This window comes from Mercurialis annua, linkage group LG4 (assembly GCF_937616625.2).
Source record: "Mercurialis annua linkage group LG4, ddMerAnnu1.2, whole genome shotgun sequence".
In the NCBI taxonomy this organism is placed as follows: domain Eukaryota; kingdom Viridiplantae; phylum Streptophyta; class Magnoliopsida; order Malpighiales; family Euphorbiaceae; genus Mercurialis; species Mercurialis annua.
In genome coordinates this window covers 30,811,322-30,826,882 of record NC_065573.1, presented here as the reverse complement: position 1 = coordinate 30,826,882, position 15,561 = coordinate 30,811,322, and the positions used below count along the sequence as shown (strand labels likewise).

The window sequence follows — 15,561 nt, the reverse complement described above, 5'->3', positions numbered from 1 at the left end:
AAGAGTAGTATAAAAAAGTTAATCTTAAAAATTGTGATTTTAGCAAGTACATCTAGAATACAAAAGAGAAAAATGAACAATAATTTTGGGATAATGAGAGTATAATTTATATATAAATTAATTGCAGTTGTCATAAAAACATAATGTTTATTTATTTATTATACAATTTATGTGAATGAATTACGGTTGTTACAAATTCATAAAAAAAAAACATAATGAATATATTATAAAATTTAAAATTTACATGAACTAAGATAAATTAATAAGGGTATCGCTGAAGAATAGATCAAGCCTCAAAATAATTAATAAATTAATTATATTCAACTGTCCAACAAAAAATAGCATGATAAAAAAAAAGAATAAAAATCATTTAGGTGATGCGTGTGATGATGCGAAATCATATTTATACAGTTTGCATAAAGAAGGAACATTTCAAGAACTTTCATTTTTGTCTCTACGTATACTCACATGTTCTATTTAGCTCAATTTCTACACGAGCACTAAAATTTGAATAAAAAATCAATTTTTCCGATAGTTGAAGTTGTACTACAAGTCAATAAAAGATCCATCTTAAATATTCTAATCAAATTGCAGCGAACCAAGTAAGACCAACTTGTTGAAAAACTTCATATATAAAATCTTATAATTTGCCATAATCCTTATTCAGCCTCACAATTCTCCTTAATTTCTCTTACTAATTTTGAAGCTACAAGTTTATACATTTTCAAAGCTTAAAGTATGTTGAGAGCATTGAGCACAAGAACAAGCCGTCGTGGCTACCAAAGATTAGTTGCTGACGAATCTTTGGTATCCTCGACTACCGATATCCGTCGAGGATGCCAAAGATTAGTAACTGATGAACGTGCAGCCACTAGTCTTTTACATGGAAACTTAAAGAGGTCTACGACACTGCCTGCAAAACTGCCGCGATGTGCTAAAGTAAACGATATTAAAGTGAAACCTGCTTCTAAGAAGCTTACCAAGATTGCTGCTCACCCGCTCTTTACTCTCTTTGATTCTCGCCGGAAGAAGAAAACTACGGCCAATCCGGAATTGACTAGATACTTGCAATATATGAGGGAAGGTGGGACGTGGAATGCTAATTCAAATATGCCCGTCATCTTCTACAAATGAGAGCATTTTTTATGGCTTAATACATAGTTTGACCCCTGAACTTTTACCCTTTTACCCATCTAACCTCTAAACTTAACGTCTCACCTATCGAACCTCTGAACTTGTTAAATAATCCGATTTAACCCCTAAACTTGATAAATACGTAAATATTGAACCCCTCCGTGCCACCTGTCACTTGAAACATTCTAGAAGAAATTGTGTACGGAGAGGTTCGATGTTTACGTTTTTATCAAGTTCAGGGGTCAAATCGGATTATTTGACAAGTTCAGAGGTTCGATAGAAGAGACGTTATGTTTAGTGGTTAGATGGGTAAAAGTGTACAAGTTCAGGGGTCAAACTATGTATTCAGCCCATTTTTTATAGTCTTTTAATATTTATTTTATTTTTCTTCATGTATACCATAATCATAGATATTAAATTCATGTTTCTGATTTCTTTCTCAATCGAAGGTGAAAATATTGCAAATCTTATCCATTTTAATTTCAAATGTCTTTCTGCAAAAAAATCTTTTTATTTGTATTGTTTTTTAAATTTGTCTTGTCGCTTTTGTCATTGATAGATACTTTTTTAAAGACTTTTTTAAGATAACTTCTACTCCCTCCGTCCCACTTTAGAAGTCCCATTCAACTTTACACACAGATTAAGAAAACATTAATCATTCTTGTCTTTTCATGTTTTTTCATGTTTTGCCCCTATTAATGATAATGGAATTTTCCATAAAACTCTTTTAAAATAACTAAAATAAGGGTAAAATGGGGTATTCAATGGAAAAGTATTCTAAAAATAGTAATGGGACTTTTTAAATGGGACATCCCAAAATAGAATATGGGACTTTTTAAACGGGACGGAGGGAGTACTAGTTACTTTGAGTGTCATTCGCCATTTACACATACGAATTAAATATTCAACCAAAATGTAGGTGTAAGTATTTATGTTTCTATTAATGAAAAAGAACGTCAACTACAAATACGATAATAAACTTTTCGGTTGCCATAAAAGGCAATAGCTGAAACCAAAAAACTAGGCACAAAACTGCACCAACAGCTAGTAGATGAATAATCTAAAAGCTTTCTTTGATAAAACATCGGCTCAAATGTTCTCCTCCCTATAAATATATATGTACTAACATAATGATCGAGTCCAGTTGCAATTAGCACTGATGCCAAGCTGCTTTCCACTGCAATACAACATTTCCTCCAGCCATAAGTCCAAGGTTGAAGGTCCATTGACTGTAAAAATGTATTGCAGCTAGCTCTAGTACTTCATAAGCAAAACAAAAAACAATAGGGATAGAAAAATAAAGAAGGAAAAAACTCCGACTATTCATAAAAACGTGGCATGTACCAGCTCTTCCAAGAGCTCCGAAAGCAGCTCCATTTGTGTTAATTTTAATCCAGGCCATCAGCGGAAGGCCTGGATGCATCACCAATGATTAACTTGTTTGAATTAAAAAAAATTATATATTCTCATTCTTATATTGGTAACATTTTCAGGATATATGGTAGAATGGTAAAAGTTTTATGTTCATTAGCAGTCAATTCTCTTGTTTCATTTCTCATTTATGTAAATGTTTCTGTGAGAATTTCAATTTGTTTTTGAAAATATAGTGAAGTTTAGTAGTTAATATATACATTTTTTTGAAAATGTAGGGAATTTTGGAATGATTAATTAGACTGTTACTATTTACAACTGTTTCGAAGTGATATTCATCATAATTAATTATACAATTCACCAATGAGTTATAGCTCAAATGATATAAGCGCTAAGCAGCAAACTGCTAGGTCGTGGGTTCGATTCCTTCCACAAGCGCTCCCCCTTTCCCAGATTATCAAAAAAAATTATACAATTCAGTCACTTGTAAAATATACCCCGTCGAGTAATAGACATCTATGAATATTACTATATGAATTAATTACCAGCTATTAATTACATAATTTGTACTATATAAAATAATTAAGGCGAATCCGATCCCCTTCAAAAATCCTCACTTTTTATCCGTAATTCGATTACACCCTCACGTTGCAAAACCATCAATTTTATCTAAATTACGACCTTTTAGTTTTAATTGTACCCTCAAACATTGAATTAACCTTTTTCACTTGAAAAATGTTCAAATCAATATTTTATGTTTGAACATATATTTTAAATAGTGTTTAGTGTTATCTTTAGAACAAAAAAAATTCATTTCAAAAAAATTAAAACTTAATAATAATTTTTTATTTAATATAAATAAACATTATTAATTAAATAAAGTTTTTAATATATCATTTTTTTCCGGCAATTTTCTTTTCAAATTTTTCTTAATTTTTTTCCCGGCTCCTCTTCGTCGCCCATCTTCCGAAGAAGAAAATATCCGCTTTTTTCTGATTGAAGAATAAAACGGAGAAGATGAACAGAGTTTTCTCGGCGGTGGCGGGCGGCCTCCGAAAAACAGTGGGTGCTTTTATCAGACCGTTTGGGTTATAAATTAAAATATGTTCGTATTTTTTGTGACGAACACGACAAGGGTTCGTCTCGAGGAAGACATGCAGTTTTTAATTTTTTTTTTAAAAAAATTAATTTGATATTTTAAAATTATTATTTTAAAATTATATAATAATATATTTAATTGATTTATGTTTAATAAAAAATTATTATTAATTTTGAAATTTTAGGGAATATGGTATTTTTGTTTTAATTATAACATTTAGAGCTATTTATTAAAATTTGAAATATTAAAAAAAGATCAATTTGATGTTCGAAGGTGTAATTGAAATTAAAATATGTGAATTTTGATATTTGGAGTGTAATTGAAATTGAATGGTTGTAATTTGAAATTGTGAAGTGGTCAAAAAAGGAATATTGCAAGAACTTTCATTTTTGTCTCTGCGTATGCTCACTTGCTCTATTTAGCTCATTTTCCATATGACCACTAAATTCTGAATAAAAGTATTATTTTTGTGGTAGTTGGAGTTGTACTACAGGTCAATAAAAAGTCCAACTTAGGTTCCTCTTTTTTTCATTAAAATAAAATTAAAGCAAACCAAATAAGACCAACTTGTTGAAACGCTTTATATTTAAACTCTTCTCGTTTGCCACAATCCTTCAGCCTCACTACTTATCCTCTTACTAATTCTGAAGCTATAAGTTTACACAGTTTGATCTTATTCGCATCAAAGCATAAACCATGTTGAGAGCATTGAGCACAAGAACAGGCCGTCGTGGCTACCAAAGATTAGTAGCTGATGAGTCTTTTGTATCCTCCACTACCGACCGCCGTCGAGGACACCAGCGATTAGTGGCTGATGAATGTGCAGCCATTAGTCTTTTAGATGGTAACTTGAAGAGGTCTAAAACATTGCCCGCTCGATCATTTGATTTATCTGCTAAACTAGCCTCTCCACATCATATTAAAGTGAAGCCTGCTCCTAAGAAGCTCAGCAAGATTGCTGCTCACCCGCTCTTTGCTCTCTTTGATACTCGTCGGAAGAACAAAACTACGGCCAAGCCGGAATTGGCAAGATACTTGCAGTATATGAGGGAAGGTGGGACGTGGGACGTCAATTCTAATATGCCCGTCATCTTCTACAAATGAGAAAGCAATTTTTGTAGTCTGATCTTATTATTCAATTTATTTTTCTTCAATTATACCATAATGGTTGAAATTAAATTTATTTATGTTTTTATTTCTTCCTCAAGAGAATGTGAAAATTTTGTGAATCTTTTGCAATTCTAACTATATGTAAGGGTTGCACGTGAATTCTTTAAAATACATTATTCAGAATACTATTGAGAATTTGGAATATCATTTTTCCTTGAATTAATTATTAGTATCTTTGATATTAAACTGAAATTATTATTTATTCTCATAAAATAAATTAATTTTATAAACTTGATATCTAAATATTAAAAATACTAAAGAAGTTTATTATTAATAATTTTTTGTTAACTCATCTTTTATCTTTTTTTCTTGAATGTAGTTGCTAAAAATTGTCATTTTTTACAAACTATTTCACTTGTGGTTGTTGCTGGATTGGTAGAAACTGATATGTAATTCATAGATAGTTGTGCAAGTTTATTGTCTATGCATATTAGGTGTCCCATTTTATTTAAAAAAAATTATTTATAGAATATTTTTCACAATACTTTTTTTCTTTTACCCTCATTAATTAATGCAATTTAAAAACATTTTTACAAAAAGTGGTAAATTATTTAAACTTTTTGAATAAATTCTATGGACAATTTTCCTGAAATAAGCTGTTATATGTATGATTTCTTTTTTAATTTTTTACTTGCAGTTCGTTGATTAGCTAGTAATATAAATTATTGACCTATAAAATAAATCTGATAATCTATTCTTCTTTTATGAGATGTTTCATTTTAAAATTAAAATTAATATAGTATTATTGTCATCCCATTTCCCTTCTTTAAGCTAATTTTCTAAACATTGTAATACCATTCCTTTTAGCTTATATATAAGGTTGTAATTATATTTCTTCTTTAGGGTTCATAAATACTAATAATTATATTCTTTTTATTTAATGTCTCTTTTGATAACATGTTTCAATTTTCCAATTATCTTAATGAAAATTAATATTATAACATTATTTAGATCAATTAGAGATAAGTATCTTAAATATTTTATCCATTTAAAAAAAATGTGGCAAACTATATAACTGAAAGGACATTATATAATTCAAAAAAAAATCTAACTCGAGAAGGTGAGAGACAAGACCAAATAATATTGACATAATATGATGATCCTCTTTGAAGTCATAATTTGATCTTCGAATTTTAAAATTTTGACTTATATACAAAATCAAATAAAAACTTAAAATTTTAGGTAAACTAATAAATAAGCTCCGGAATTTAGATACAAAGTAAAAGAATTCCTTTTTAATTTTGAAAAGTGCATAAGAAAAATCTAACTTGGGAAGTTAAGAGACAAGACCAGACAATATTGTACATAATGCCTCTTTTTGAAGCTATAATTTGATCTTCGAATTTTAAAGATTGGACTTATATACAAAATCAAATAAAAACCTTAAAACTTTAGGTAAAATAATAAGTAAGCTTCGAAATTATGATACAAAGTCAATAAAAATCCTTCTTAATTTTGAAAAGTTCAATTTTTCTGGTTATTTCGGTTTTACAAACCTCATAACCGAATCGTTAACCAAACTCTAAGTTTTTCCGAATTACCCACCGAAGTAGACCATTTGACTGAACAACCGAACGAAACAATAAATTTTAATTCGGTTCAATTCAGTTCGATTTTTTTGGTATGGTTCGGTTTCCACTCATCCATACTCACGTGCTCCATTTAGCTCATTTTTCACATGGCCACTAAATCTGAATAAAAGAATTATTTTTGGGCAGTTAGAGTTGTACCACAAGGCAACAGAACGCCCAATTTAGCTTCCTCCTAATTTCATGCCAAAGAGATGAGACAACTTATCACTAATAAAATTATAGTAACGATAATAAAATAAAATAAAATATATAGCAACCCAAATATGACCAATTCGTTGAAATGCTTAATATATAAATTCTTCTCTTTTGCCATAATCCTTATTCAGCCTCACACTACTCCTTAATTTCTCTTACTAATTATCTGAAGATATAAGTTTATACAGTTTCAAAGCTTTAAGCATGTTGAGAGCACTGAGCACAAGGACTAGCCGTCGTGGGTACACAAGATTAGTAGCTGATGAATCTGCGGCCATCAGTCTTTTAGATGAAAACTTGAAGAGGTCTAAAACACTGCCTGCTCGATCATATGATTTAACTGCTAAATTAGCCTTCCCGCATGATATTAAAGTGAAGCCTGCTCCTAAGAAGCTCAGCAAGATTGCTACTCATCCGCTCTTTACTCTCTTTGATACTCGTCGGAAGAAGAAAACTACGGCGAAACCCGAATTGGCAAGATACTTGCAGTATATGAGGGAAGGTGGGACATGGAATGTCAATTCTAATGCGCCTGTCATCTTCTACAAATGAGAGAACATTTAATTACTCGTCTCTTGTTAATTGTTATTCGTTTCATTTTTATAATTTTAATTTTAATGTGAAAATATTGAAATTTTATTCCATTCTAGCTAATTGTATGCGAGGGTTGGACAGTTTTTTTTTAAAATATAATGTGTAACAAAATTTAGAGATTTATTGAGAACCTGGAATATTTCTATTCGACCAATTTAGCATTTTATTAGGTGACGCACTGTTAGTTTTTGAGTCTTAAACAACTGCTAAGTTAAAATAATTTTTTACTTAGAAAAAAACTTGAAATCATTTTTTTTTATAAATGAAAACTTTTGAAATCATTAAAAAAACTACTTAAACAGCATTAAAACCGTATTAAACTTATAATGAAACTGCTGCAAAATTGCTACAGTTTATCATCCATTAAACCTATTAAATAAAGTTTGATTAGGTCATCTTCAATAGTTCCTCATTTTACCATTTTAGTGTAAAAATCTTTTTTCCCATAGTACTTTATGTACAATTCTATTATAGTGTATTTTATTTTTTTATTCTATATATAAAGTCACTCTATAATAGTGTGTTTTCGAAATAGAATACCATTAGAGATAATAATAGAATAATTTTATTTTACTTTAGCTTTCTTATTTTATAATAAATTCTATTATTAAATATTTATTAGTTTTTATTACAAAATAGTCCAAATAAGCATGCCAAATTTAGTCAAAAAATTTAAATATGTAACATTAAAAAATAGATTTGTATTAATTAATTCAATAGTCTATAAATAGAGTATATTTTAATGTCTTTATTATTTATAAATTTTTTATATTTTTTTAATAAATATAGTATAATTTTGTATATTTAAGAATATATTATTGAAATAAATAATATATTTTACTATAAATAAATATATATTATAAGTATTAAATAATTCATGAATCTAATTGTAAAATATTTACGTAATTTATTGGATAGAAATATGTTGAGGATATTTTTTTACTGTAAAGAATAGAGTCAACTATTGGAGATAAAAATACTATTGTCGTGAAACTTTAGTGTAAAATTTATAATATTTTGGCTTCTACTATTGAAGATGCCCATAATTATTATATTCTTAATATTGATGTACAATTTTGAGAGTATATTCACTAAGGATGGATTTGGATTTGGATTTAGAAAATTCAATAAATATAGTATAGAAAATTAAAAATGTAATTTTTTTAGAGTGTGTTTGGATACATGGATTTGAATTTTCAAATCCAAATCCAAATCCACCCTTAGTGAATATACTCAAAATTGTACATCAACATTAAGAATATAATAACTATGGGCATCTTCAATAGTAGAAATTACATTTTTAATTTTCTATAGAAGTGTTGTTAAAATTTACAGTAGATCAAATAAACTCAATATACATGAAGCACAGGTTACAGCTGCTCGCTCTAATACAGAGTTGTTCAATATCCAGCCCGCTTAGGCCTAGCCCAACCTAGTCTTTTCATTAAGCTTAGTAGAGGAAATTATAGAGCAATTTACACAATTCCCCTAAATGGTCCCCCTTCTATTGTATTTCCCTCAGTTTTTCTATTTTGGCAATAATCCCTCAAAATAGGCCTAATTACTTAAAAAAAACCTACCTTATAATATTTTTTTGTTTATACCCTCACGTAGGAAAAAATTCATTTGTACTTTTTTTTTTATTTTTCGTTTTCATCTCTACCCTAAAAATTAATTTTTTTTGATAATTAAATTAAAAATTCATTTGTACTATAATCCAGTGCAGTCACCATCAAAACCTTCCTAATTCATGTTTAAATGCTATACACGTTGTAGACATGGACTACATAATCAACACAAGTACACATAATACTCTTCAACTTCATAGTTCATCCAACAACTAATCTTTGATACACCATTAACCTCTACTTTATTTCTTTTTATGGGTCATTTAGTTGGGTACTTAAATAAACCTCCTCAAAGTTTATTATTACCTTTATAAAGAATTTGATATTTTTCTTTTTTTATAAAAAAACGAGTTAGCCAAAATAAGTTTTTTTTTTTTTTTTTAAATTTTGATTAGAATTGTTCTTTTTTAATCCCTATTTAATTTTCTTTAATTCTTTAATTCCTTTTCCCTTTTGCTTTTCTCTGTTTGAAACTCTGCCTGCCAAAAAGAGAAAAAAAGAAAGCACACAAAACAGACCACACTCTCTCACTCCTTACAACCGAACCCTAATCTTCATCTCTCAGTGTCTCTTCCTTTTCCTTCATTTCCATGGAAAATCTTCCACATTCTCGCCAGCCAAACATCTTTTCCAAGAAGACCTGCAATGGCAGCTCAACCAAGTCCATTTACGATGACGTCTTCGGTGGGCCTCCCAGGTCAGGCGCACCAACACTGGCGCCTCGAGTTGAAGACTACAGTGAGATTTTTGGCGGGTTTCATTCGTCACGCGCCTCCTCGATTCCTGTGCTTGATCTTCCGTTGATAGGAGATGAGCCGGTTGAGTATTTATTTGATGTGCGCGGCTCTGGTTTTGACTACAGTGAGGTGTTTGGAGGATTCAATGGGCATGATTTTGCAGTTTCTTATGAGGAGATGGTGATGATGATGATGATGGAGCAATCCAACGGTCGTGCTGATTCCTCTGATGATGATGAGGCATGGTAATGCTCTTTGTTTTTAGTTGTCTTGCTTGTGTTTAAAGTGAAATTAAAATATGGAGATACTTTTTTAATTTTAATAGTTATGTATAAACTCATAATCTAAGATATATTGTGTTGACTCTTTGAATGAAAATTTGAAAAAGATGATGTGATTATGTATGCAATTTTGGCTTGTTAAGTCTTAAGGCTGTTGGCTGATGTATTCGTGCAGAACTATGTCATTAATTCATGTAATTTTTTTAATTCAGCGTTGGCTGCAATTTGGACCAATCTGATGCATGTGGGAATTGTAATTTTTTTGTAAAGAGTCTGTGTATTCTACATATTTAAATTTATCCGTGAGTAACGAATTTGATGGTAGAAAATGCTATATATGTCTCCTTACTCAGGACTCCAGCAGGGGTAGATAGTCTATCCGAAGAGTTGGATCATTCTATGAAGGACCGGTGCTTTTCAAATAGAGATTCACATGAGTCTGTTGATGATAGTGTGGAATTTAACATATCATATAACCAATATGGTGGAAGAATTAGCGAAGATTCGTCAAATGGGGTTGTACATGTAACTCAGCACCACAATGTTTCTGGACATACTTGCTCGGTTGATAAAACTAATTCCTTGCCAAAAGCAGATTATGAGTACTGGAGTTTGCAGGAAAGCAATGAGGATGATCTTAATATTACCTATAGCGGGGATATGTTGAAGGGGAGGCTTCTCAGGAAAGTCATGTCACACCCCGCCAATGGTAGTACAGATGGACTCAATTTCAGAAATGACGTTAGAACTTCCAAGGAATTTGTCAGAAATAATTCTCTTCCTGGTGAAACATTTGTGACGATTTCAGATGTCAGCCTCAGAACTTGGCCCTCCCATTTGCCGCCACCCTCCAGACCGCCGCCTGCATTAGATGAGAAAAAGGGAGACTGTGGTAAAACAAGTCCAACCTTTGAAGCTATTGCTTCAGAAGAGATTGGTGGTGAATCTTCTCCTCCTTACTTTGATGTGGAGATAGATGCTAGTTCTTCTGCCGGAGTCTCTGCTGCTGCTATGAAAGAAGCAATGCAGAAAGCTCAGGCAAAGCTGAAAAGTGCAAAAGAATCCATGGAGAGAAAGAGAGAGGGTTGTGGCCAAACAAAATTGGGTACAAAGACTGACAGAAAAGTCAAGGAAGAAAAAATATCTAAACATGGATATGGTAGCAAAAAGGATGACGGGGGGCAGGTCATTTGTGAAAGAGAAAAGAATGGAATGAAATTTTGTGTTTCGGAGGAGAAACAAAACATCAGAAATATAAGTCAGCTAATGTTAAATTCAATGGAAGGGAAAACACATCCAAAAGTGGCCAAATTATCTGCAGAGGAGAGTCGTGGAAGGGAATGCTTTTCATCCCAAGGTTCTGGTGAATGGAAAGAAGCTACTGAATTTTTTGAACTGGTAACAGATAAGTCCAGGAAATGCTTTGGCCAGGATAGCAATGAGAACATTTTAATCTCTAATTCAAGCTTTTCTGAGCATGAGAAGAGGTCGGAAAAAGCAAATCTTGAAGCATTGCAGCGGCTCCAAGGAAATGCCAAGAAAGTAAAAGCTGTTAGAGCAGATCATCAACTGGAAGAAACTGAAAAGATATCTGAGGTGTCCATAGAGGCTTTTAAGCGGGACAAATTCAGTGGTAGATCAGAAGCGGCAAACAAACAAAAAGTTGAGATGGAGGTACACTGCTCGACTTCAAGAGGGAGCCATGAAGTAAATGGAAGTGACACAGCAGGAAAAGAAGATCATAATCCAGAAAAGATCAGGGAAGCGTCCCAAACTGAATGTAAGTGGGAAGAGATACAGAAACTCTATGACGACGTTGGTGAGAGCGGGAAGGAAGAGGGACTGAACAAGATTGGAGCTGATCATAGTGAATTCAATCAGGCACACAATCTGGCTGAAGATAAGAATCACCAGTCAACTCAATTACAAGGAAAACATGAGAGGAACATTGAAAAAGAGGAAGCAACAGATGTGAAATTAACTGAACTAAAAAAAATTAGAAACGAAGCAGCACCTGGCATTGTACAACCCAACAAACAGGAAAGAAGCCAACTCCAAATGGAAGATATAACTAGCACTGAAATGAAGACCATTGAGAAATTTAAGAGTAGCATGCAAGTGGACTCGGATATTGGAAATCAAGGGAAGAAATTTGGCAACGAACGAAATGGGAGGAAAAAAACTATTGAGCAGACTCAAGTTCCTTTATACCAGGATAACAACAAGGGCGATTTCATGCCAACCAGAGTAGTGAGAGAATCAGTTGAAACTGGAAGGAAAACTGAAGCAGCTCAACCAACTATACTGGAAGTAAAAGAAAGCAGTTCAAGAATAGGCCAGCAACCTTTATACCAGGATAACAACAGGGATGATTTCGCACCAGCCAGACTGGTGAGAGAATCAGTTGAAACTGGAAGAAAAACTGAAGCAGCACAACCAACAATACTGGAAGTAAAAGGAAGCAGCTCAAGAATAGGCCAGCAAGTTAATGCAAGTCAGAGTACTGAAAGGAAATTGAAGAATGGGGCCTCTTCATCAGAAGATAAGGAAGCTGAGAGATTGAAGAGAGAAAGAGAGCAAGAAAAAGAACGTCTTAGAAGGATGGAAGAAGAATGGGAGAGAGAAAGGGAAAGGGAGAAGGATAGGATGGCTGTTGATAGAGCAACACTTGAAACTCGTGAAAGTGCTAGTGCTGAAGCTCGTGAGAGAGCAGAAAGGGCTGCTGTTGAAAAAGCAACGTCTGAAGCTCGACAAAGAGCACTTAATGAGGCTCGTGAAAGATTAGAGAAGGCCTGTGCCGATGCTAGAGAAAAAACCTTATCTGACAAGGTACCTGTGGAGGCCAGGCTCGGGGCAGAGCGTGCTGCAGTAGAGAGAGCAACTGCTGAGGCACGAGAGCGTGCTTTTGAAAAAGCAATGGCTGAAACGGCTACTTTTGAGGCAAGAGAACGAATAGAAAGATCAATCTCAGATAAATTCTCCACTTCAACTGGGACTGGCGGAACAAAACCAGGCTCCTCATCCTCTGTGAGTATAGTCGTAATTGATGTTTTTCTGAAGCAAGCAATCTTCAACAGTTTTCTAATAGATTATTACTGCAGGATCAACAAGATCTTCTATCTAAAGGTGCAAGCTCATTTAATGGTTCCGGATATCAATATTCATTTTCTAACGGTGAGTGCTCTATAAAAAATCAGGGGTGTGTATTTGTGGGATGCACATTTTATCTGAAATATTTTGTACATTGTACAAGTGTTGGTATGTGTTTTACTTGTTCCTGCTAAGTGCTAAACCATCTATTTCACACAAGAAGGCTTATAACTTGCAGAAAGATTTGAAGAAGTTGAAGGTGAATCAGTTCAGAGGTGTAAAGCTAGATTAGAGAGACATCGAAGAACAGCTGAACGTGCGGTATGAATCTCTATCCTCATTGCAAGGTCAAAGAATGGTTTACATTCTGTCTTAGCGTCAAGAAAGTGAACTCTAACTTTCAATTATTTCAGGCAAACGCCTTAGCAGAGAAAAACATGCGAGATCATCTTGCTCAAAGAGAACAAGCGGAGAGAAGCGTAAGTAATATGCTATGAAATTTCTCAAACTCCACAACTGTCATTAACGCAATTCACTTACTGTCATGAGTCAAATTTTGTTTGCAGAGATTAGCAGAAACCCTGGATGCTGATGTTAAGAGGTGGTCCAATGGGAAAGAGGGGAACCTGCGTGCATTGCTCTCGACTTTGCAATATGTATGTTGTTGCAGTTGATCAATTCTAATGTTTTAGGTTTAGTTAAAAACAAATGATCAAGTTTTAGCATCTTTTGTCTTCATTTTGTTGATCCTCAATCTCATTACTCAAAACATTCTTTTGTTGGCAGATACTTGGGCCTGATAGTGGTTGGCAGCCAATTCCACTTACTGAAGTTATAACTCCAACTGCTGCAAAGAAAGCATACAGGAAAGCCACTCTTTGTGTCCATCCCGATAAATTACAACAACGTGGTGCAACTATTCGGCAGAAATACATCTGTGAGAAGGTGTTTGATTTTCTGAAGGTGCGTTACTGCCATACTTTTTCCATTCAGCTCAAGTTATGAGTACTTTTCATATAAATGTGATGAGTGTGTTTTAGAATCTAAATGCTAGAACTCAACCCAACTGAATTCTCTACTTACTCAACTCTTACCGTTGATTTAAATAACTAAATGAGACCTAGTTGTGAACCTGTAAAAGCATCTCCAGATAGTTTTGCATATAAATGTCAAGATTACTGTTATCTCCTTGAATTTTGACATCAAACATAATCCAACTTATTGTTACTTTAACTTATTGTATTATTGGATTGGTGGTTGATTTACAGGAAGCTTGGAACAAGTTTAACTCTGAGGAGCGATAGGCCGGAGTTCATGTTTGATTGATCTATAACTATTAAATCATCCATTTTGTAAATACATTTTGCTGGTAAATATATCTTATGAGATTACTTGTTATATTAAATTTTTCGTTATTGTTCCCTTCAGTTTTGTCTTTCTGTTTATGACATTTCTTATGACCTCACTTTGATTTTTCCATTATTCTTTGCCCAAAAAGTAAGACCTGCTGCTCAAGAATATATATTTTCTAAGTTGGAAAAGTCTTGTTTATTAGTTGTTGCATTATTAGTTTAATTAATAAGATGTTTGCTCGGTGTTAAGTTGGACATTTTTACTGATTTTTGCATTTGATTCTCAATTCTAAATTTGCTTTCTCGTTTAAAGTTTTTGCTGATGATGGAGATTATTTAATGGTTCTGACTAATTTGTTATTATTGCAATCAAGTTGTTATTAAAATTTGTAAATTCCCCCCTTTTGGTTCTACTCCTGTTGCTTTTTGTTGTTTATTTCATGATTGTTTACTCCAAATCTAGAAGTATAATTAATTTACTAAAATATTGGTTAGTTTACTAACAATTTACTAACAGTTTCCTACTAATTATCTTCAACATAGAACTATTTGTTTATGAAATAAAAGTTGCATAAAGCCACCAATTTCTAATAAAAAAAGTTGCTATTACAAAATACAAAACTGGCTGGACAACATTAATCCACCAAATACATAATCCACTAACAATAAAAACACATTTTATTGACCAATAAAACTTAAATAACCCAAAATTCAAATATTCTAATAGTTTACCTAAAAGTTTACCAATATTACTATTATTAAAAATTGGCAATTTTAAAAAATAAAATGAATTTATAAATGGTAACCAAAAGCTTACTAAATAGTTGCTAAATGGTTACCAACAGATGACACAAAATTAATAATAATCATTAGATAATTACAATAATTACTAGTATACTATATAAAAGTTTATCAAATTATATATCAAAAATTTACTATTAGATTAGCAAATATTTACCTATAATTTGTAATAAAATAAAACATATACTAAAATATATTTTACTATTAGTTAACTAACAATGTACTAAATAGATACTGAATTTATAAAACTAAACAAAAATTAGTGGAAGAGCCATTTTCAAGAGTCGTTATCTTTTAAAAACATCACATCAAACATCATACATGTAAAGCCATGAACAGAACAAGAATTTCAATTAACAATACATCATTCGACCATTTTTTTAGATTAAAAGATATATTGATTAAAATTTTTAATTCAAATGGGACGATTTTTTTATAAATTTAATCCATTGTTTATGTCTGGAGCTTTTGAAGATGTTATTAACCCAAATTCAAAACTTCTAATTCCCAGCTTTAG

At 32.1% G+C, this 15,561-nt stretch overlaps 4 protein-coding genes across 4 annotated transcripts; all 4 read left to right on the top strand.

The window, feature by feature from the left end:
• Positions 1–738: 738 nt before the first annotated feature.
• On the top strand, positions 739–1,134 carry LOC130015424 (uncharacterized). Its single transcript, XM_056105534.1, has one exon. The coding sequence runs from the start codon at positions 739–741 to the stop codon at positions 1,132–1,134; it is 396 nt and encodes a 131-aa protein (XP_055961509.1).
• A 3,073-nt stretch (positions 1,135–4,207) lies between these two features.
• Positions 4,208–4,937, top strand: LOC130015440 (uncharacterized). The gene has a single exon (XM_056105582.1). The coding sequence runs from the start codon at positions 4,301–4,303 to the stop codon at positions 4,706–4,708; it is 408 nt and encodes a 135-aa protein (XP_055961557.1). The 5' UTR covers positions 4,208–4,300; the 3' UTR covers positions 4,709–4,937.
• Positions 4,938–6,692: 1,755 nt separating this feature from the next.
• On the top strand, positions 6,693–7,309 carry LOC126676238 (uncharacterized). The gene has a single exon (XM_050370398.2). It carries the CDS (start codon positions 6,766–6,768, stop codon positions 7,111–7,113), a length of 348 nt encoding a protein of 115 aa, XP_050226355.2. The 5' UTR covers positions 6,693–6,765; the 3' UTR covers positions 7,114–7,309.
• A 1,873-nt stretch (positions 7,310–9,182) lies between these two features.
• On the top strand, positions 9,183–14,296 carry LOC126677295 (auxilin-like protein 1). The gene is made up of 8 exons (XM_050371843.2): positions 9,183–9,765; positions 10,155–12,828; positions 12,903–12,975; positions 13,130–13,212; positions 13,305–13,370; positions 13,458–13,547; positions 13,678–13,854; positions 14,160–14,296. The coding sequence occupies exons 1-8, from the start codon at positions 9,374–9,376 to the stop codon at positions 14,193–14,195; spliced, it is 3,591 nt and encodes a 1,196-aa protein (XP_050227800.1). The 5' UTR covers positions 9,183–9,373; the 3' UTR covers positions 14,196–14,296.
• The last annotated feature ends 1,265 nt before the right edge of the window (positions 14,297–15,561 follow it).